This window comes from Acomys minous (genome assembly GCF_964271855.1).
Source record: "Acomys minous genome assembly, chromosome: 17".
Taxonomy (NCBI): domain Eukaryota; kingdom Metazoa; phylum Chordata; class Mammalia; order Rodentia; family Muridae; genus Acomys; species Acomys minous.
The window spans coordinates 15,153,013-15,175,514 of record NC_140500.1 but is presented as its reverse complement, the minus strand read 5'-3'; the positions used below and the strand labels follow the sequence as shown (position 1 = coordinate 15,175,514).

The following is a 22,502-nucleotide window of genomic DNA, read 5'->3' as shown; positions in this document are numbered from 1 at the left end:
CTTCTCTCATAGAAGAAAAAGAATTTATCACTTTGCATTATGCAAAAGATTCTTGGAAGCCCCAGAAGCAATTTTAAGAGTAAACAGTGATAAATTGCATATAACCAGAACTTTAATATGTTTAAAAAAAAATACCATCAAGAAAATGAAGACACAAGCTGTAGTGACAAAAAAAAAAAAGTGTTCCTAAATTTCATGTCCAATGATCAAATCATACCTACATCAAAAATGAAAAATCTCTTAACAACTCTTAAACTTTCTATTGGGCCCAAAAAGATTACAGGTTGGCAAGAAGCAAGGAAAGTTAGTAAGTCTGTATGAAAAATAAGAGGAAATATACAATGGAACCAAAAACCGTAGCAAACTCAGACACACAATGGATTTTCCCCCCAAAAGTTGTTATTTTCCTCTTGGTTATAAAGTAAATAAATATGTGTTCTCTATGAAAAAAATCAGAAACATAATATAAAGGTTATTCTTATAATCTTTATTTATATACATTGTGTATATCATACACATTTATAAATATATATAGCAATACAAGCAATTTCAATTATCAGTGACTGGAAAAACTGGTTTTTGCTTTTAAAATAGGTAAGACAAAATAGGTTAATGAATAAACCAATGAGATTTGGAATTAATAAGTTGGTAAAACCAGGTAACATTAAATCAGAGCCCACAGCAGGAAGGAAGAAAGTTAAGCAAGAATAAGAAACCAACAAGGCATGTAGTGCTTGGGAGGCTGCAGACAGGAAAGGAGACCCTGCTCACACAACAACAACAACAAAAGAACAAAACATTACAGAGTCCACGCAAAAGCTAAGTGCAAAGAACATTACTATACCCGATTCACTGAGCTTTAAGGGATGTATGTAGCAGTCTCCCAATCTGTTGTGCCTCAATGGTTTGTTCGCCCAAAGAAAAGCTGTTATTTGGAAAGATTCTTTATCTGAGAATGTTTCGCTTTCTTACTCTTGAAGTTTTGATGGGTACAGAATTCCAAGTTTACTTATTTTTTTTAAAGCACTTTTTATATTAAGCCTTTTGGTCTAAATAGTTTCTTTAAGAATTCTGCTTATTCTCTAACTGGTTCCCTTGCATAGAATAAGTCCTCTCTTTTTATTTTTAATATATGTATCTTTGGCTCTTCTAATTTAATCATAATTTGTCTTCGAATATGCTCCTCTCGCGTAAAGCTCACTGGCTTCTCAAACACTGGCACTCCTGCCTTTCCTCAAAACTCAGAGTTCCCAGCAGTGGTTTCTTCTGACACTTGTCACTGTCCCTTTCTTCCTCTTTTCCTTCTGGAATCTGGAGAGTGAGCTCTGTCCCAAGCGTCATTCATTTTTCAGTCTCTGTTCTTTCAGATCCACAGATTTGATAATGTCCTTTGTCCTGTCTCAAGTTTCCTGGGTTTTCTTGTTTGTTTTTTCTTTTGCTGAAATTTGCCTTTAAATTCCCTAATGAAGTTTTCATCTCAGGAACTGTTTGTTTCAGTTACAGAATTTCGTTTGCTTTATCTCAGTTTTTTCATACATCTTCCTATAGTTCTTTGGTATCACTGAGACACTCTGAAAGTCTCTATTACATCTTCTCCTAAGATCTAGAAGGTTACATTTTTCCTCCTTTTAACTTCTACCAAACTTTCTGTAATTCACTCTCATGTTACTGATCATTTAAGGTAGATTTTATTGTTGTTCCGTTGTTTTTGTTATTGTTTACTTACTTGTTTTTTTTTTTACCTAAAATGATTCACGTTTTATTTGTAAATTTTTCTGAGTTTTAATAATCTTATTTCAGAACTTTTCTAATGTTACATTTTCATTTACACGTTATAGTGGTTTCTCATTAATTTGGGGTCATATTTAAACAAAGGTTTGCCCTCTTTTATAGTGAAGTTTTCTGGCATGCTCTCTCTATATGAATTCTGTTCCTTATTCTTTTTTCCTTTGCAGTAACTTCAAATGCCATTTATTTATTTTTATGTGTATGAGTTAGATGCCCCACGTTAGATGTCTCTCTGTATCACTCTCCACTCTTTTTAAGTCACAGTCTCTCACTGAACCTAGAACTCACTGATCAGCTGGACTGGCCTGCCAGGAAGCCCCTGCAGTAATGCTGCCTCTGCTTCCCAGAGCTGTGGTTACAGGAATGTACTGCCACACTCCCACTTTTTGTGGGGGGCAACAGTGATCTGAACACTGGTTCTCATGCAGACAAATACATAATATTTTAAAACAAGGCAATCTTACCGATTTGTTCCATCCAGGTTTGATTTATGGATAAAATTAAGCTTTGCATCTGCCCAATAAAGCTTCCGCTCCTCATAATCAAGAGTCAGTCCATTTGGCCAGTAAATTTCAGTGTTTATTATAACAAAGCGACTTGAACCATCCATGCCAGCACGTTCTATCTTTGGCACTTCTCCCCAGTCTGTCCAGTACATGAACCTAAAAATTATTAAAAAGAAAAATTAAAGCCATGACATAACCACAAAATATTTTGTAATTATCGCAATTAGATAAAGCTCTCTCAGAAACAACAAACTGAAATCAAACCCTAGAAATCTTTTTTCCCAAAAAACTCAATGATCTACTACTTGAAACCAATATAGAAATGTATGTGCCTGATTCAGACTAGTAACATCAGGAATGCAAAAGAGAGACCAAAGTTTATCTGAAAAAGAACAATTACACCATCCCCCTGTATAGCTCATAGATTACTTATTATCAAAAAGAAGATGGCAACTATAGGGGGAAAAAAAGTCTGGATGGCAATACTACAATACTGAACCCAAGCCGTCCATGGCAATGCAATCAGTAAGAGAACTGACATAATAATGTTCCTACTGAGGTGCACTGGAAACAACAAGGCATCATTTATGTAGTTTCACATCCTACTCCTGGCCATCCCCGTGGAATGCCTAGCCTCAATGGAAATGCACATAAAAGAGCTCAAATTGACACTCTATAAAACTGGCCTCTTGACAATACGGATGTCATGAATGTCACCGAAAGGCTAAGGAACCAATCTAGACTGGAAGAGACCAAGAATGATAACTAAATGAGGTCTAATATTCTCATTACAGAAGGAAAAATAATTTTCCTTGATATAAAGGAAAACTATGCTACACAACAATTAACAGCACATCCTTTGAAAGCTAACAGAGGTACTATGAACTACAAATGAGGAGGCATTCAGGCTAGAAAGATGACTCAGCAAGTAAAGGCATTTGTGACCACGTGTGACAAGAGTTTTAGTCCCAGAACCCACATGGTAGGAGAGTAAACTGTCTCTGAACCCCACTTGAGTACTAAAGAATTTGAATACCCCATACAAAAACAATAACTTTAAGTTTAAATATGAGGCAGCTGATAAATATGTTAAAACCCAAATAAAATTCAAGTGTGGAGTGACGGCAGTGAATTGCCTGTGCTTGCATCTACTGATACTGTCATTCTTGCCTCGGTGCCTAATCAAAGAAATGATGGGAGGAGAACACTTGATCTACATATACACTTCTAACAAGTTTGTGAAATATGATTGTTCAGTACTATATTTCAAACAAGAAAATCCACTTCAGTGCTCAGCTACACAGCTAGCAAATGGAGAACAGAAATTCAAACAAACATCCCTCTAGTTCTAAAGCTAATAAGCATGCTATAGATAATAGCTGTGGTATTTAAGCAACAGAAAGCAAGCAGATTCTCCCTAAATCGAGGTGATGACTGGACACTATCTAGTCTGAGTAGGTGAAGGACTAGCTCATGCAAGATAAAGTTATACGGGAGGCAGGAGGGTCAAGCTTCCCTTAAAAGGTTTTGTTCTAAGAGCAACCACAGAGGCACTTGGAAACTTATTAAGCTGAAGAGAAATTGGCTGGGTTTGTGTTTCAGGGAGCGTAAGGGAAAACTGGAGACTAGCAGCAGCAAGAAGATTAAAAGAGCACAGACCAGTGCTGCACAGAGTTTACATGACTGCTTTCATTTTATTTACACTGTTCATTGATCAAGTCTATTTTGCTAGTGTTTTCATCTATGGACAGCACTTTATCATTATCTAGGGAATGTATACCTTAAAAAAAACAAAAACAAAATCAAGCTGCTTGTAGGTGTCTTCCACTTTTATATGTAGGTCTGTGGTTGGTTTTATTTCTACAGTGTGTTTAAATTATATGGAGTCTCAAACATGACTATGCTTGCCTTGGACTCACTGAGACTATACTCAAACTCATGGTATAATTCCTGCTGACACTTCAGGAATGCTCCATCACACCAGGCCGTCCTATTCTACTTTTACTTTTCTTTGAGACTGTCTCATGCATGCTGGCTTCAAGCTAACTTTGTAGCTTGGGACGACCTTGAATACTTAATTAATTCTCTTCCTTCCATCTCCCAAATGCTGGGACTACTGGCCTGCGCTACCATGCTGGGGCTTGTATTCTGCTCTGTTACTCTTATACTTTGATTTACATATCAAACATAAATTAGGTTAGTTATTCCAGCTGACATTAAAAATTGAAATCAGTTACTACAAAGTTCTACTGCTATAAGCTACTTCCCCTAACCACCTACCTCTTAGCCTCCACCTTCCACCACTACCACATTGTGAATGTTTTAATGAATCAGTTCATTAGGGCACAGATCTTATGATCCAGTCAACTCTGAACACTGTTACATCAGTGGCCAAGCCTTCAACACACAAGCCTTTTAAAGGACCCTTTATATCCAAACTGTAACAAGCTAGGTAAAAAAGATATTTGAAGTCATGCACATGATAAAGAATTTACTCCGAATGACTCTTACAAACCAATATGAAGGCAACTGATAACACTTTAAATAGGAGGCAGGGATTCCAACTCAGTGGGAGAGCACTTGCCTAGCATTTGTAAGGTCTTAACTGTAATGCCCAGTGCTGTCAAAAAAACATAAGGGGGGGGGGGAGCAAAAGAGACTTGAACAGACGTTTCATTAGATATACAATAGATATACAAACAGCTCGTCAGTACTTGAAGACAGGAATAACCATAGCAGATCTCCTACTAGTCTAACTTTGGAAAGTTGTTTTTTTAATATCTAAGCTTTGATTTTGTAGCCTATATTAGTAGGAGCTAGACAGTGACATATTTTAATTTCTCCTTAATATTTTAGTAAAATGAAAGAACCAAGTAGACTGTTCTTAGGACCTGATTTATTTACAAGTTTTTTTTTAATTGTGCCATCTCCCTTTATATTCACTATCATGTCCCAATCATTCTTCCAACATTAGAAAGGGGAAAAACACAAGCAAGATTCAAACTGTAGCAAAGACATCCACAAACCCCAGAGCATTCATCTTCACTCACAACATGCTGTCATGGATACCTGGCACTGGAGGGGTGGGGCCAGCCAGCATCTAAACTACTTCCATGGACTTAAAGAATCCTCCATTTTATGAGGCAGAGTTACATCTTCAAAGTGCCGAAACAGAACACCAGACATTTGTTTTCCAATCCTCTTCTGTGATCAATACAAGTTGCAAAAGCCCCAGCCATTGCCAATCAGACATATCAACCTCAAATTTGGTTGTGATGACAAATATCTGAATTCAGGTTAAAGATCTAAAAGTGAATCTGAGCCAAACAGCAAATTTCAAGTCAGCCTGATCCAAGCAGACTTTGTCTCAAAAACAGAAAGAAAAATGAAGTATGAAAAGGAGGTGTCAGAGACAGAAGAGGAAGCAGCAGAAAGCATCACACACAATCCACTGCAGTGAGGCTGTCAATCACTTGGATTCATCAATCCTTCTTTAATCCAATTTCAAAAGGGAGCCTACACAAGTTGTATACCATCTCACATCAGAGTGCCAATAGAGATGTGCATACTCCTAGCAGTACTGCCTACACAAAGACAGCTGGGAGGTATGATCTGCAGCACAGTTCCTAGGGAGTCCAAGCCAAGTTCTATTGCTTAGGAAATTCTAGAAGCAATCCAACAGCTTTTTTTTTTTACCTACAATCTTCTGGTGACTAAACTAAAAAGACTTCTTTTGATTAGAACTATGAATGATTTACACACACTCTTAGACCCATCCCAACAAGTCCCCTTAGGTCTCCCAGCTTCTAACAAGGGCACTTTCAAGTCACACAGATCTTCCCACAACCATGGCATCACTGTTGGCCAAGTGGCCAACCTGACCTCCCTTGCTATGCAGATAACAAGACAGTATCTTGATGTAAACTGATAAGGGAGCAAATGACAGCTCAGAAGGCCAACCTAGCATTAACATGATACTTATGTCACCATAATCAGTGAAACAATAGAGTTGAGAGAAACCCCAAATGAGCAGTTAGTGTTACCCGTACATTCGTAACTGCAAATCTAGTGATCATCAGCATTCTGAAGGCTGCAGCTCAGCTATGAGACAACCAGTTAGTTACTGGATACTAAAAACTAACATTTCATGAGTAAGTTCTCTTTAGCATGTTTTCCTCCCTGTCTCCTGACACACAAAATAACAACAGCTACAACAAGTAAGTGCCTGCTGCAGGAATTTTCATCCTTGGCAACTGAGAACAATCTAAGAAACTTACTAAAAACAGCACTGACTTAGATCCTTCCACCAGATACTCTGATTTAATTGGTCTGAGCTGGAAGCAGAAATCAATGTATTCTTATTTTAATTATTTTTGTTAGAGTACAAAGTAATATGTTTCAGTATGGCATTTTCATACATAATTTGATTTTGCTGATCCTCTTCCCCTACCCCAATCCTCTGGCCTCTTTTGTACCCTTACATCCCCAGCAGTCCTCCACTGTCTCCACATGTCAGATGTTTTAATAGCCCACCTTCCTCAAAACCTCTTTTCTCCCTGACATCTCACGACCTATACCCACATTCACACCCTTATATATGGACATACATACATTGAAAGCTAAGATCCATATATGAGAGCGAACATGGGCTCTTATCTGTCTGAGTCTGGGCTACCTCACTTAATAATTTCCAGATACACCTATGTTCCTGCAAATTTCATAATTTCATTTTTCTTTATGGCTGAATAAAATTCCATTCAAGTCTCAAACAGGGGCTAGAGATGACTCAGTGTCTCACAGAGGACTTGCCATGAAAGCCTAACAACCTCGAACCCCCAGTATCCACATAAATGCTGGATGCAGCAGGACACACATCGGTAATTCCAGCACATCCCTACCAGGAAATGGTAGGCAGAGACAAAAAGAAAAGAGGAAAAATAACAAAATTTAAAAATCACTAGGAGCTTGGGGGCCAGGAAATATGCAGCTGTGTACCACAAAAGACCATGTGTCTCAACACGTGGAAGGAGAGGACTGACACAGGTGCACATGTACATACATGCATACATATACACAGACAGACAGACAGACAGACAGACAGAGAAACAGAAAGTCCCAGACAGGCAGACAAGTATGGTGGTGCACACCTGTATTTACAAGCATGACTCAGTCTCAAAATAAAATTGGAGGAAATAAGTTCCCAAGGAATTCTAATAGATTCAGACAGGGTTTCAAACCAGTGACACAGAATATGATTTTTCTCAAACCTGTTTATCCATCATGCTCTGTTCTTATACTGGTGCTGCCAAGGTGTTGAAATCATTAACCAGCTGACTCAAACCATCAGCTTCAGGTGCCCAAAAGTTCAAGTCCACATAAATCCCTTCCCACATAACAGCTTTCTGTTTCTTTAAAACTTCACAATAATCATTTAAAACTTAGCTGAGCTGATGGCACATGCCTTTAATCTCAGCACTCGGGAGGCAGAGGCAGGTGGATCTCTGTGAGTTTGAGGCCAGCCTGGTCTACAAAGTGAGTCCAGGACAGCCAAGGCTACACAGAGAAACATGAAGAAATCAAGCTGGTACTCACCTGGAAACTTCATCCCTACTGGCTAGCTTTCATAGTGATGGAAGGTACTATACATGCTACTAAAGGAGAAACATAATCATCAATCTTACCCAGGTATAATCTCTGTGAGCTACATAACAACCTGCTATGCTAACAAGACATGACAGTTGGTCCAACAGTGGCACAAATATGGGAGTAACCAACCACTTTCTGCTAGGCTTTATGGCTCACTCCACAAAATGAAATCCGTATCTAGCACCATTATTGGGCCAAGAACCTATTGCCAGACAGATCATAAACTTTAGAAGAGAACCCACTATTATTATTCTGCTAAGTGGACATAGAATCAAACTAACCTCCAATGACCTACCATTATACCCCATTATAAGACTATGAGTTAGAATCCAGCCAATAGGAACACACACACACACACACAACACACACACACAACACACAACACACAACACACACACACACACACACACACACACACACACACACACACACACACACACACACACCCCTCTGAGTTAAAATAAAAACCTAGTAAATTTTCTGTCCCAGTGCACTTGCTAGTCATAGCTTGGATCTCAGTACACCCTTTTTGCAAAACTTGCCTTGCTGAGCTACTTCTGCTTTGTTCATGTGTTCTTCTGTGCAACAATGAAATTATTCTTTGTTTCTAACAGTGTCATAGTCAAGTAGTTTAAGTTAGTTAAGTAGATTAAGTTGCCAACTTAATCTCTGATCTTCTTAACCAGTGTTTGAACAGCTTGCCAGTTTCTTAATTAAATTAGCATATTGATTACTGTATCCTCCAACCCACCATTACAGAGTATCTCTTAAGTTTACTTAGGTCCTCTCAGACTTCTTAAGCTCCTCCTTTGCAGTTTCCAGCACAGAGATCTGCATGTTTCATAGTTACACTTACACTTAAGCATTCCATGTTTCATTGTAAATTATACTGTTTAACATCTTAATTTCCAATTGTTCCTTGCTTCTGTATGTGAGTGCATGCATAAAATGAGGGATGGGTGCACATGTACCAGAGCACAAATGCACAGCGTAGGTCACAAGACAACTGTGATAAAAGTTCTCTCCTTCCATTCTTAAGTGAGTTCCACGTGTCAAAGCCTGGTAACCAGATCTGTGCAGCAGGTACCATTACCCAATCTCACCAGTCCTGTAACTGCTTTACATACAATCTTATAACCTCTGGTCTTGTTCAGCTCACTTATTAGTTCTAATAACCACTTGTAGTGGTTTTTTTTAAGTTTTGTTTTTATTTATGGTCTGTATGTGTGCACAAGTATTCAAGGAGTCTGGAGAGGACATCGGATCCCTTGGAACTGGAGTTACAGGAACTGCGAGTTACCAACCATGGACGCTGAAAAAGGAACTCGGATTCTCTGCAGAAGCAGCAAAAATTCTTAACCACCGAGCCACCTCTCCATCCCTGTAGTTTTTAAAAATACATAATTATGCTTACAAATAGAGATGGTTCCCCCAAACTGTGTTTCTTCCCTTTTCCTCCTCCTCATGCCTCAGTTTCCTTGTAGAACAGGCACACTTGTACAAGTAAGAGTTCAGTTAGTGCTGGTCTTTTTCTACTGCAATATACTACTGATTAAAATCTGCTCCTACAACTTTAACATGTGGCTTTATCTTTGATAGAATATAATTGTATGCAGCTGTTTATAATACCAAAACTAAAGGGTGGATTTTACTATGTATAAAGTACGTCTTCGTTAAAATTTTTTAAATACGATAAATGACCTCACTGTGCAACAGCAGCGAGTCTGAGTCCAAAATTATGTTAATTTAAAAAAAAAGATTTCAAACCATCAAGAACAGTCACATGTGTCACATGATCATCTGAAGCTGAAAAGTCATAAGCATTACTTTCAGAATTTTTGATTCTAGGGACAACAAAACGCATACGTCTTTCTCAGAGACAAGCAATGACCAGCAACCTTCTACACCATGTTTTTGTACAGCTCCATAAACAAAGAATGATCTCTATGCTTTTTGTTGTTTTTTTTTTAAACAATCGAAAAGCAAACTCCAGAAAGAAAAAAGAAAACCATGTAACGAGGACCGTATGTGGCCTACCAAAACTATTTACTACTTGAGCCTTCATAGAAAACATCTGATATCCCTCTCTAAGCCCTGTCATTCAAAGCGTGGTCTGTGAGGCAACAGGCTCAGAAAAACCTCAAGACACACCTAAGTACAGAATCATTAACAAGCCAATAAAGCCGAAGTGTTATCTTTTCTGGTGATGCTCTACAGAAACTGTACAGTCAGTATATAATACGAAGACATTTTTATGGAATTCTAAAAAACACTAAGGAGTATTTCCAGATGCCTATATAGCAGCTGGCAAATTGCTTGATCAATTCAGAAAAAACACCAATGAAGTCTTCATATGACTCCACTTTATGAATCCAAAATTTCATGAATCCAACATCAAAATAAAGTAGTTAAAAATCATCCTTCCAGGTAATCTCACATGCTAATATTAAAGAAAAATAATTATAAAGACACTCTTCAGAAGTATCTATTTCACTCAAACCCTCATTTTGCTGGGATGGGGGTACCCTGAGTTTTCACATCACAAGCTTTTTATCAGCACCTCCAAGAAAAGTGTCCTGCCACAAACCAAGTGCTTAATAATAAAGCAGGTACATGTGCTGTGTAGACATTCTAGAATGCTTTTCTTAAGGAATAATAAAAATGGAAGGAATTTTACATTTATATTTTTAAAAATTATAAATACCACAAAATATTAAAGCCAGTCTGTGATCAAGAGACAAGTTACTCTCATACTGGAAGCATTCAGCAATATGGTTAATAATACAACATATCTGACTGTAGGATATTCCCCTTCCCCCACCCCCACCCTTGTCCCTGAGATCTGACAAATTCTACTCTGATTTATTTCTTAAGTCAGTGGTTCTCAACCTTCCTAATGCTGTGACTCTTTAATACAATTCCTCAGGTTGTAGTGACCTCAACCATAAAATTATTTTTGCTACTTCATAACTATAACTTTGCTACTGTTATGAATTGTCATGTCAGTATCTAATATTCAGAATATCTGATATGCAAGCCCTGTGAAAGGACTGGCATCACACACACAGAGTGCACATATATAGATGCAGGCATAATATTCATACTCATAAAAATAAATATTTTAAAGGGAAAATAAATATTTTTTTCTTTTTTTTAGAAAAAAAGGAAATAGGCAGCGTGAGAAAGAAAATGTGTGGACTTTTCATATAGAGATGGATTTCTAGAACAGAAAGCCTCACATGGCTACAAGACCTTAGGGTGCCAGGAAGGACAAAACAGACTCAAGGTCAAAAGCTGCCCTCACCCAGGCATCTAACACTTCACTGTTAAGATAAGCTCCTTGGGCGCCACTCATCATCTTATTTAGAACTCAGAAGTGAAAACTAACTGTTGGGCACAGATTAAGAAGATTTGGTTGGTTTTGTTTGTTTGTTTTGTTTGTTTTTATTGCAGTGGCCTCTCTTAGGGAACTATAGAAGTACTATTAAAGCTACTAAATTACACTAGCATAGGAATATATTCTGCATGGATTTTTATCACACATTCAAAAGTAAGATTAGGGAAGCACTCAATAGGTTTTGATAAATTATCTCCCCTGGTTTCTCAAAGGCCAGGCCGCAGTTTCGAGCAGGAGAAATCTCTTTTCGTCAATTATGCACTTTTAAATTATGTAGCATACTTGTCCCCTAATTTATTTTGGCCTCAATGGCTTCTACTCTGGTTTTGAATTAAGAGTGTAAACATATTTAATCGACACTAAAGAACTAAAGATGTGTGGTTACACCCCTACTTTGTAACAGTATGCACATCTGCTATCTATCAAAAATCATGAAAACTAATGCCAGGTTGTTATAAGCTGTTGATCAGTGTCCGTATGAATATAATTCACTGCTGTGTCTGGCCTGATACTCATTTGCAATGCTTTCTGAAAAACAATTTTAAGTGGAGGAAAGGACAGAAGAGAGGTTTCACTTCCAGAGAGAGAATTGAAGTAAACACATACTGAGTTTTTAAGACATCAAAAACTTATGTTGGGGCTGGAGAGATGGCTCAGTGGTTAAGAGGGCCACCTGCTCTTCCAGAGGTCCTGAGTTCAATTCCCAGCAACCACATGGTGGCTCAAAACCATCTATAATGTGATCCGATGCCCTCTTCTGCAGATAAAGCACTCACATACAATAAATAAATATTCTTTTAAAAAACTGTTATGCCAAAAAAGTAAAAAGTATCTCAAACTGACAAATTAGACAGAAGCTACTTTATACAAATTTATTGCATTATAAACATGTATTTTCTATAATTAGGTAAGAATAAAATAATAAAAATTTTCAAAATCTTCATAAATCCTTATTTTGGTATATACATTTGATCCAAATCCAGCTTTCCAAAATAAAAATATTAAGAAACTCTTGGCTGCAATAAACCCAAACTGAAGAGAGAAATGTTTACCCTTTACAAGATATAATTACAGAAAATGATAACGACTCAGAATTGAGCTATAAAAACCAAGTGATCCAGATCTGTATTAAGTCACAATTCAGTTCAAGATCCTTAAGTTACTATCTATAAGTCATTAACATACACATTAATAAGAATTTGAAATACATTGAGTGATCTGTTAATGGTAATGTTGCCGCACATCCATCTTCCATTTGCTAACATTCAAACTGCATGCACATTCAAGTTTTGCATGCTTTCCTACTCTTAAGAATGTTTAACAGAAGCCAGGCGTGGTGGCGCACACCTTTAATCCCAGCACTCGGGAGGCAGAGGCAGGCGGATCGCTGTGAGTTCGAGGCCAGCCTGGTCTACAAAGCAAGTCCAGGACAGCCAAGGCAACACAGAGAAACCCTGTCTCAAAAAACCAAAAAAAAAAAAAAAAAAAAAAGAATGCTTAACAGGCAGCATACAGGCAGTGTGCTGGTACAGTTGTTAAGTACAGCTCCTTCCAAGACACAAAACACGAAAGTGAAAACTTCTAGTTCTAGTGATTTGGTAACGAGTTAACCAGAAAAACTTTAATTTTATTTGTACAGATAGAAAAAATAAAATATATAAACATTTCTTTCAGTATATAGCTAGGGTATCAAGAACAGGGTGATCTGCAGAAACCAAACATGACAGAGTATAAAGACAAAACTTGCTATACTGGGTAAACAACAACTCTAGAGGGTTTTCTGACCCCAGAAGCCAAAGGGCTCCTATGCTGATGGCAAGTCAAGGAAGAAAACAAACCCCAGCACACAAACAAGCCTGTGTAAAGATTCCTGCACAAGAACTGACTGGAGGCACAACTGAACAATTTGCCACCAGCAGAATATGCAAAGAAGCTCTAGTAAAAAAACTCACCAAGTACTCTCAGGAAGGCTGAGGCTTTGAATTTATTATGTATAGTATAGGAACACCCAACTCCAAAATTAAATAGAGTCAGGCAAAATCATGCTTGGACTTATGAGGCTGAGGCAGAAGAATGGCCACAGTTAGAGGCCAGCTTGTGCTGCAGTATGAGACCCTGTATTCCCAGCAGGATCATGAAGTTTAAGAGTAGCCTGACCCACAGAATAAGACCTGTCTCGAACAAACAAACCACACTGAATGTCTTATTCTTGAGCAACACAAAATGTCCTTGTTCCTAAGAATGCAATCTTAAAGTGAGCTATGGGTTGGGAATGCAGCTTGGCGTAGAGTGTTTACCTAGCACTCCAGAGACCCCCGTTCCAATTCAACAAATTGGCAGCAAAAAAAACAACAAAAAAAGTCATACAAAGAAAGCTTTCATTAAAACACAAAGCTCTGAAAAATATTATGCTATATAAAGTCATTTAGTACCACAAATATTCCCTTTCAATATTCTCTTAGTGAAAATGGACTTAAACTATGGAACAAAAAAAAAATTTTTTAAAAACAATTCATTCAGGAGGCAGAGGCAAGTAGAACTCTGAACCGGAGGCCAGCAGGCCAGAGCTACATAGTTGAGACCAACAAACAAACAAAGACAATTAAAACTCACTAACCTGGGGCAAAATTACGAACATCAGTTTACATAAAGAAAAACTGGTTGAGGGCTCAGATATTTTCAGGAAAAAGTTGTATTTTAATATTTGAGAGCATCTATACATACTCACACACTACCCCCCCCCCCCCCGGGCCTAGATTCATATCCCAGAAGCTGATAGGCACAACTTACAATACTATTTCCGGACAAGACTAATGATTTTTCTAACATACTATTCTTAATTTTTACGTAGTAACAATTTATTTATTTATTTATTTTAAAAGTCAAGGAAGGAGAAGCAAGGAGTTGTTGTACAGACAATAAGAAGAATTTTTAAATGTTATACGTGTAAAATTATAATAAACCCATTATATGTTAATAAAAATGTTAATTCACTTCCAAATAAATATTAACTAAAAACTAGAAAGCAGAGACCATACATACAAATCCCTTGGCTACATTTTCTATTCTGCAAACAAACAAAAAAGATTTCTTTTAAATTTTAAAGTATTTTACAATGTAAGAAGAGAGTAGGTTTTAAAGGCAAAATAGTTCTGAAAAAGGAAGGTATAAGATATGTAGTGAGAACAGGAGAATCAACTGTTTAAGGATCTGTTCTGTAGGAACGATTCTAAACTCGGCACGATAGCCCAGCACTTTCCCAACTGCTGTGAGGCTCTCACGACCAGCCTGGGCTAACGCAGCGAGACCTGAGCTTAGGGAGGAAAAAGACATGTAAGTACTGTGGGATGGGGACGCACTTGAGGGGAGGAGGACGAGACTACAGAGGATAGCATGAGTGGGTAAGGTAAGATAAAAGGACAACACTACAGGTATGAAATTGTGAAAGAATGAGTAATTGTGAAAGTACATACATAAATAAGTAATAAACACGTGTTTAAAAGAAGGCAGAGCCCCATACTTCTAAGTATAGCACACCTAAATTGCTGGCTTAAATGTATACACATAAAATAAAAATTTCTGATTTTCAGAATGCTTTCATGAAATGTTTACATTTCTAGTAAGACAGAGCCTCACTCTATAGCCCAGGCTGGCCTGTAACTTGGGCTAGCCTCAAAACTATGGTAACATGGTCTCCCGAATGTTAGAGTTATAGACTTAAGCGATGATGTCCAGCTCTCTTAACATGTCTCTTTTGAAACTTGATGTCACAATGGAGAGGAGCTTGTGGACAAAGTTCTGAGTTCAATCTCCATTATGTGTGTGTGTACACACACACACACACACACACACACACACACACACACACACGAGACTAATATAAAGAACTCATAATTTACAGATGACAAAACAAGCCGAAAGCCTGAAATAACACGCTAGTGAATAACAAAACTGAATAAGAGACAATGTTTTTTTCAAACATTGTCAATTTCAACAATTTTTTAATTCTTAATTTTAACCATTCATAAATAAAAGCCTATGCTATATTTCTAGAGGTGGGAGTGCACATGTACCACACTGCAAGTGTGGAAGAGGACAACTTACAGCAGTCAGCTCTCTCCTTATACCATGTGGGCTGTACGGCTCAAACGCAACAGCAGGAACCTTTACCCACCAAGCCATCTCACCAGTGCCAGGCTGCAATTATTAACTCACAAGAGACAATGCTAAAATTTACATTTCTTTAACAGTGCTTTATATTCTTAACAAGAAAAACTAATAGAATGTATTAAAGAGAATATATCACATGAACACTATTAATTTATAAAGTTCAGCCATTCCAAGCACATTTATCAAACAATTCAATGTGACAGGAACTAGTTTCATCATCTTGATTTACCACTGCAATAAATATTTTTAAACATAACCTATGATAACTAATTTCCCTATCATATATATACATTAGGTCACTCTTTTATATGCCCCTAGCTCTTGATTTTTTGAGACATAATCTTACTATACAGATCAGGTTTTGCCTTGAACTTGCTATACAACCCAGACTTGCCTCTAATTCCTGATGCTCCTACCTCTACCTCCTGAGTGTTTACATAAAGCATTTTAAAGTAAACTTTTAGTGTTATTAATATTACACTTAACAATGAATATAAAAAACATATCTTTAAAACATGGGCCATTCAGTTGGCTAAGACAGGAGGGTCTCAAGTTCACTGGCCACATACAGAGTGAATTCAAGCTGAATCACTACTGCCGTTTAACTTGAAAGAAATATTTGGCGATTTGGAATCAACCAAAAACATTCTCAGAATTACTATGGGACTTGCACCTGAACCAGGTTCTCAGCATCACCAGGGTAAATACAGCACTGTGGGAAGAATAAGGAGCTTTGTTTTTCAATTGCACAAGAATGTCCTCTACCCAATATAAAGGACAGCATTGCTTCCTGGAACACTTTTCATAAGACATACTTTCTTATTCCTTGGCCTGAATTCTACACTACCAGACAGTATTAAAAGCAGGGAGAAGGGGGGAGACCAGACTAATAGAAGCCCAATTTAGAAAAGTCTTCTGCCAGTCTAGGCAATAAACTGATAATACAAAGAACTCCATACATCCCAAAGCACACAGACGTCTGCGTGGCTTCCCAGTGTTCAATATCATCAGTAATTCAACTGCCCTCTTTTTACATGCTGATGTCAGAGAGCTCAAGTGAGTCTTCTTAATCTCAAAACTCAGGATCCTGGAACTCTGAAAAAGTCTACTTTTTCCTCAGCACCATTTTTATGCACTTGTCTGAAAAGGAAGCTTCATGTTTCCCCTAGAAATGAATCTAAAAATCATCTCTTCTCTTTGACAAGTGGTAAATTCTACCTGTAATTACTTTTACATTAAAACCACAATCTATGACAAAAATCTAAGATCAATAACACTGGAAGAGCAACAGAATATATGCGTTTATTTCATGAATTTAAAATATATAATTTTAAATATTTTCCCTATCATACTAATTATCAAATGCATACCATTTGGGCAAATTCTATTTGGTCCCAATTACATGCTAATCCTATTTATTTATACATATGTGTGTGTGTGTGTGTGTGTGTAAATGTGTGCAAGAACATGTGAAGAGCAGAGAGCAGCCTGTGGGAGCTGGTTCTCTTCCTGTATCATGAGTCCTAGGATTCTAGGATTCAGGCTACTCGGGTTATCAGTGCCTCCACTCAGTGAGCCATCTCACCAGCCATAAATCATGTTTAAATAGCTGAGTCAAAGTAACTTCCCAAAAAGTAAAAGAATTTTCTAGGACTGTTCAAGGAGAGGATGAAAAGGTGAACTTATGCCCCTATCCTCATTAACCACAGACATCAGAAATAATGAAAAATATCTCACTAGGTGTTACAGCCTCAGGAAAAGAGTGTGTATGTTTTTGCCAAATCACACTTAGACACTAAATGTTACAATTTCTACCTTCAAAATACATTATTATTGATTCTTACAGTGATATATAAGCTGTCATTGGTAAATGTTCACATTTAACACTGATAAATGAAAATCTCTAACGTACTTTTAGTAATTAGCAAGCCTATTAGAGCAGCAGTAAAGCTCACTTGTTTTAATAAATGAAAATAATTTTCATTCACAAAATTATTAGCTCAGATTTATTTAAGAGTTGAGAAAGTGTGTGCATGTATGCATATGCATGCATGTATGTGCATGCATGTATTACTACCTTACAATTATAACCCCACGTAGAAATGAGCAAGGCACTACACTAGAACTGTGGTATTCAAGCTATCAAACCATGGGTTGGAATAATCAACCCAATAGGAGCTCTCACCAGCCTCCTAATCCCTTTAATACTACCCTTTCCATCTCAAATACACGCAACATAATAAACATCCTGTGAAGAAAATGTTGTCTCTCCAAGTTTTCTGTCCTAAAATAGACAGTATGTCCTTAAACTACACCCCATTTCTTCCCAAAGGGAGTAACAAGTGGAGAGGTCTGAGACACACTCACCATTCAGTAGCTGACTTCCGCTCTCACCAGTATGGTGATAAGAATAAGCTTGTCGAGAAGGAAAAGGGGTCAGAGGGCGGAACAAGTACTTTTAATCCCAGATCTCAGAAGGGTGAGGCAGGAGATTAAAAAAACAGCCTAAACTACAGAGTGAAACTGAGAAATCCCTGCCAGCAGGAGGGAAGGGGAAGAGACTGGGGGAGGGGGGAGATTTGTCTTTTCACCATAGCCTTCTTCCCTAACGACCAGTGAAAGCACCAAATCCAATGTGATCTACACTAGCAGTAACACACCAGTACCCTTCAGATCTACCAACTCTATTATCAAAACACCTGCCTCACTTCCCAAGGCTGCCTTCAAAGTTCTCAGGAACCAAATTCCTACCAAAACAGCTTACTGTGTGATTCCCAACCCACCTTCTGGTGCATTATGAAGCAGCAGGGAGATGGCTGAGAGAGAAATGAGGTCACTTCAAGGCCCTGTACCAAGCCTGCCCAGCAGTGTAGCGGTGAACTAACCTCCTGAAAGCCATCCTTCCACTGGGCACATTTTCACAGTTTTAAAGGACCATCTCTCTTCAACAGATGCTCCTTTGTGATGGTTAACATTTAAAGTTTAGACTTACTATGCTTGAGACCAAAAAGAAAAGAAAAAGAAAAAAGCCTCTAACACGTAAGCCTCTCTACCCCCTGTCAATCCATTTCCCTTTTCTCCCAGTTGAAGACTAATTCTTTTTGTTTGTTTGTTTTTGTTTTGTTTTGTTTTGTTTTCCAAGACAGGGTTTCTTTCTCTGTGTAGCCTTGACTGTCCTGGAGTCTTTGTAGACCAGGCTGGCCTGCCTCTGCCTCCCAAGCACTGGCGTGGGCCAAATTGACTGATTTTGTTTAAAAAAAAAAAAAAAAAAAAAATTGCTGTTCCTGCAAGATAATAGGTCATAAGACTAATGTTGCTTCTCCTTTTGTAATGTAACTTGTTTACGCTTCTCAAAAATACAATTGCAAAACCCAAAATTGTAACTTTGTGGTTTTGCCTTTATAAGCCCTGGGCTGACATGGTTAGGGCTGCATCTTGGGAGCACTCTCAAGTGTAACCCTGGTGCTGGGTTTGGGTACTGTACATAAATAAAAAGCCTCTTCTTATTAACACTTATTCATGTGAATCTCTGAGCAACCCCAGACCATACCCTCTCCTCTCCTCCGCTCCCCCAGAACATCTACACCTTAAGATTACACGGTACTACTGTAATCTTTTAGAGCTGAACAAATTTTTCATGGTTTTACAACATGGCATTATCTTTAATCTATGCCAGCATATCAGACCTGGTATCAAAACAAAAGAATCCGTACAAATCTTTATCTGATTGTCTCCAAGTTCTACTTTATTACATAAAATTAATTTACTCCCTTCTACAAAGAGATTTAAAGCATTCTAGTATTGATTTTGAAAAAAAATCAAGGAAATTTATTAAAATATAAAACATATTCAGAAGATACCTTTGGGTTTTAACAAAATATTAGTTATTTCAGGCTCATATTCACAAAGTTACCTACATTTAGCCTTAACAATATATTGACTTGAAAAATGTAAAAGAGCAAATGGGGAGGGTACACAAAGAGCAGTGTGGCGCAGAGGTCATGCTCTGTGGTACAGCACTCTCAGCTGTGAGCTATCTTTCTCTTCAGAAAATAACCCTTATAGCACCTGTGAGCATGTCTCGCCTGAGCAAGGCCTTGGGTTTGATCTCTAGTGCACTTGGGTGGGAGTAAAACCATCACTGCAAGCTCATGAAATGAACAATTAGCTGAGTGGAAATAAGTTATTTAATACTTATTCTTTCCAGTACAAATTCGTTAAGTAGTATATCAGAGCTTACAATAAAAGGTATTATTGCAAAATGATTGGTTATGTGATAATCAAAAACCAAGAAAATATTTAAAACTTCATCTTAAGTGATTAGATACTAAGTCTTCTCTCTCAATTACTTAAAACAATGGAGAGGAAAAACCAAGAATTATAAACATGGCTGTTCTATAACTGCTGTAAAAAACAAAACTATTTACAATGTTTTTAAAATCTGTTTTAACTTTATAAGCTTTATTTTAAAAATAAAGAAAGAAACTTGCAAAACAAACCAGACCCCCAAGTCTGTACATCTCAATGGACTTCTATATATACAGTTTAAATATCGATTCTGAAGTCGCAGAGCTTTACATTTGCTTTTATGTTTTCCTTACTGGATATATATTTATGCAGTTATCCATGATCAAAAACAAAAAAAATCCATGGTAACATTAAAACTAGCTAAACAATTAGCTTTATAGTTTAGCCACTACAGTATAGCCAATACCTACATTCAGTCCTTCTTCATCCTCTAATATTAACCCTTTCTTATTCTCTTTTCTACTGCTATACTGCACTTAAAAGCACATTTGTTTACAGGTGTGTGTATATGACTAGATCCCTCGTGTATGAGAAAACATGCAGTTTTTTTTTCTTTGATTCTATAACCTCAGTTAATATTTTACATTCTAAGTCCATCCATCTTCCTGGACTTTCTAATTTCACTTTTCTTTAGAGCTGAATGGTATTCATGTGTGTGTGTGTGCGTGTGCGTGTGTGTGTGTGTGTGTGTGTCGATGTATATATTATTATCCATTCATCTACTGATTTCAATGCTTTGCTATAGTGAATTATAAACATACACATACAGTATCTCTATGGTAGGCTATATAGTTCTCTGGACATATGCCCACAAATAAAATACCAGAATAGTAGTTCTATTTTTAATTTTTTGGGAAATCTCCAAAGTAATTCCTACAACAGTTCTATTAATTTGCACCTCCACCAACAGTGAATATACGGTGGATAAACACTGTCCTTTAAGAATAAACTCAACCTTCCATGGTCACATCTACTTGAACATGATACCCCCAAAATCCTGTTTCTTTCTTTTTTTCTCCTAGCTGTGAGGGGTGTTTACCAGTGAAGGAAGACTAGGAAGAATAACTGGAATGCCTTGTGGACATTACAGACACTTACCCACTCGATGGATCTAAGGCAATAGCTCTGGGTTGATCCAACTCTTGCCAAAATAAAACTTTTCGTAAAGATCCATCTAAATTAGAAACTTCAATACGATTAGTTTCAGAATCTGTCCAGTATAATTTTTCTCCAAGCCAATCACACGCCAGCCCATCCGGGGACAATAATCCAGAAACAACAACGTTCTGTACACTCTCAGTTTTGTTAAACTCTGTTCGCTTAATGGCTTCTTCGCTGACATCACTCCAGTATATCAAGCCATGACCAAACACAAAGTCCACCGCAGCTGCATCCTCCAAGCCTCCAACTACAATCGTTGCATTCTCTTTGCCATTTGTAGCATCAACCAATCTCAAGTCCCGTCTGTTTGCATAAAGCAACAAAGGGGCCGCTGAAACAAAAAGAAAAATACGTAAGAAAGAAGAAAATGTATCAGACCTTATAAACTGGGTTTCAAATCAGCACCCATGACTATAAATACTATCAAAACTAAGAAAATAGGAAATAAAAGGCTGGTGAGATGGCTCAGCAAGTAAGATCACCCGCTGCTCTCGCAAAACACCCGGGTTTGGTTCCTATGGCCACACTGAATAGCTGCTCACTACCACCTGCAGCCCCAGTTCCAGAAGCCCATGCCTTCCTGACTCTGTGGTCACTGGTCACATACGGTACACATAAACTCACAGAGGCACACATCCACCCACATAAGTAAAATAAGAAATAAATCAATACTCGAATGATTAAAATCTTTGACACTTAAAATGTTTTTCTAAGCGCTTTTAAAAAGAACGTAAGAACTGAAATTAATTCCACCAGGATGTCTATTCTTACTGAGAGTCTGTCATATAAAATGTAAATGTTCATACATACTAAAAATGAGTATGGAACACTCATACTCTGCTGGTGGAAAACAGTTGGCAGGCGTTTGTTTAGCTGTCTGTTTACAGTGCTAGCAATCAAAGCCAGGGCCCTCCCTCCCATATGGCAGGTGAACTATCTACCAATGAACTAGATCCTCAACCTCAGCTGACCACTTATGAAAGGTTAGATGCACAGCCAACCACATGATCCAGCCACTCACACTTAAGTCTTTACTCAAGAGAAATAATTACATGTCAATACAAACACTTGCAAATAATGTCCAAGGAAATATTCGTTTGTATTAACATAAATTAGAATCAACAATAAACAGTGATATATTAATAAAATAAGAAGTAATGAAGTGCCAGGCATAGTAGTACAAATTTGCAATCCCAGCACTGAGGATAAAGAGACAGGAAGATGAGAGTTCCAAGTTTTCCTTGGCAACACAGGGATTTTAAGATCAGTATGCGCTGAGACTCTTTCCAAAGCCAAATTCAACCACCATTTTAAATGTAATGACCCATTTATACATGAAAAATGAAATAATCTCTAAATAACACATGGAAAAGGATACCAGACCAAAAAGAAAACATATTTCATGATGCTCATCTATGAAAGATTATAGGAAATGTCTAGCTCTCTGAGGGAAGCGGGAGTTAAGCTCCGCCACTGCTCTTCTGCAGTGCTAGGGACTGAGCTCTGAGCCCTGAATACACCAGGCA

General features: G+C 37.6%; 1 protein-coding gene across 1 annotated transcript in view; it reads right to left on the bottom strand.

Annotated features, from left to right (window-relative positions):
• The window catches only part of LRP6 (LDL receptor related protein 6), a 117,246-nt gene that overhangs the window by 73,675 nt on the left and 21,069 nt on the right, over positions 1-22,502 (bottom strand). Inside the window, exons 2-3 of the mRNA XM_084765013.1 lie at positions 20,914-21,307; positions 2,253-2,450 (exon numbers count right to left, since the gene is read on the bottom strand). Coding sequence (XP_084621139.1) covers positions 2,253-2,450; positions 20,914-21,307 — 592 coding nt within the window. The remainder of the gene's footprint in view (positions 1-2,252; positions 2,451-20,913; positions 21,308-22,502) is intronic.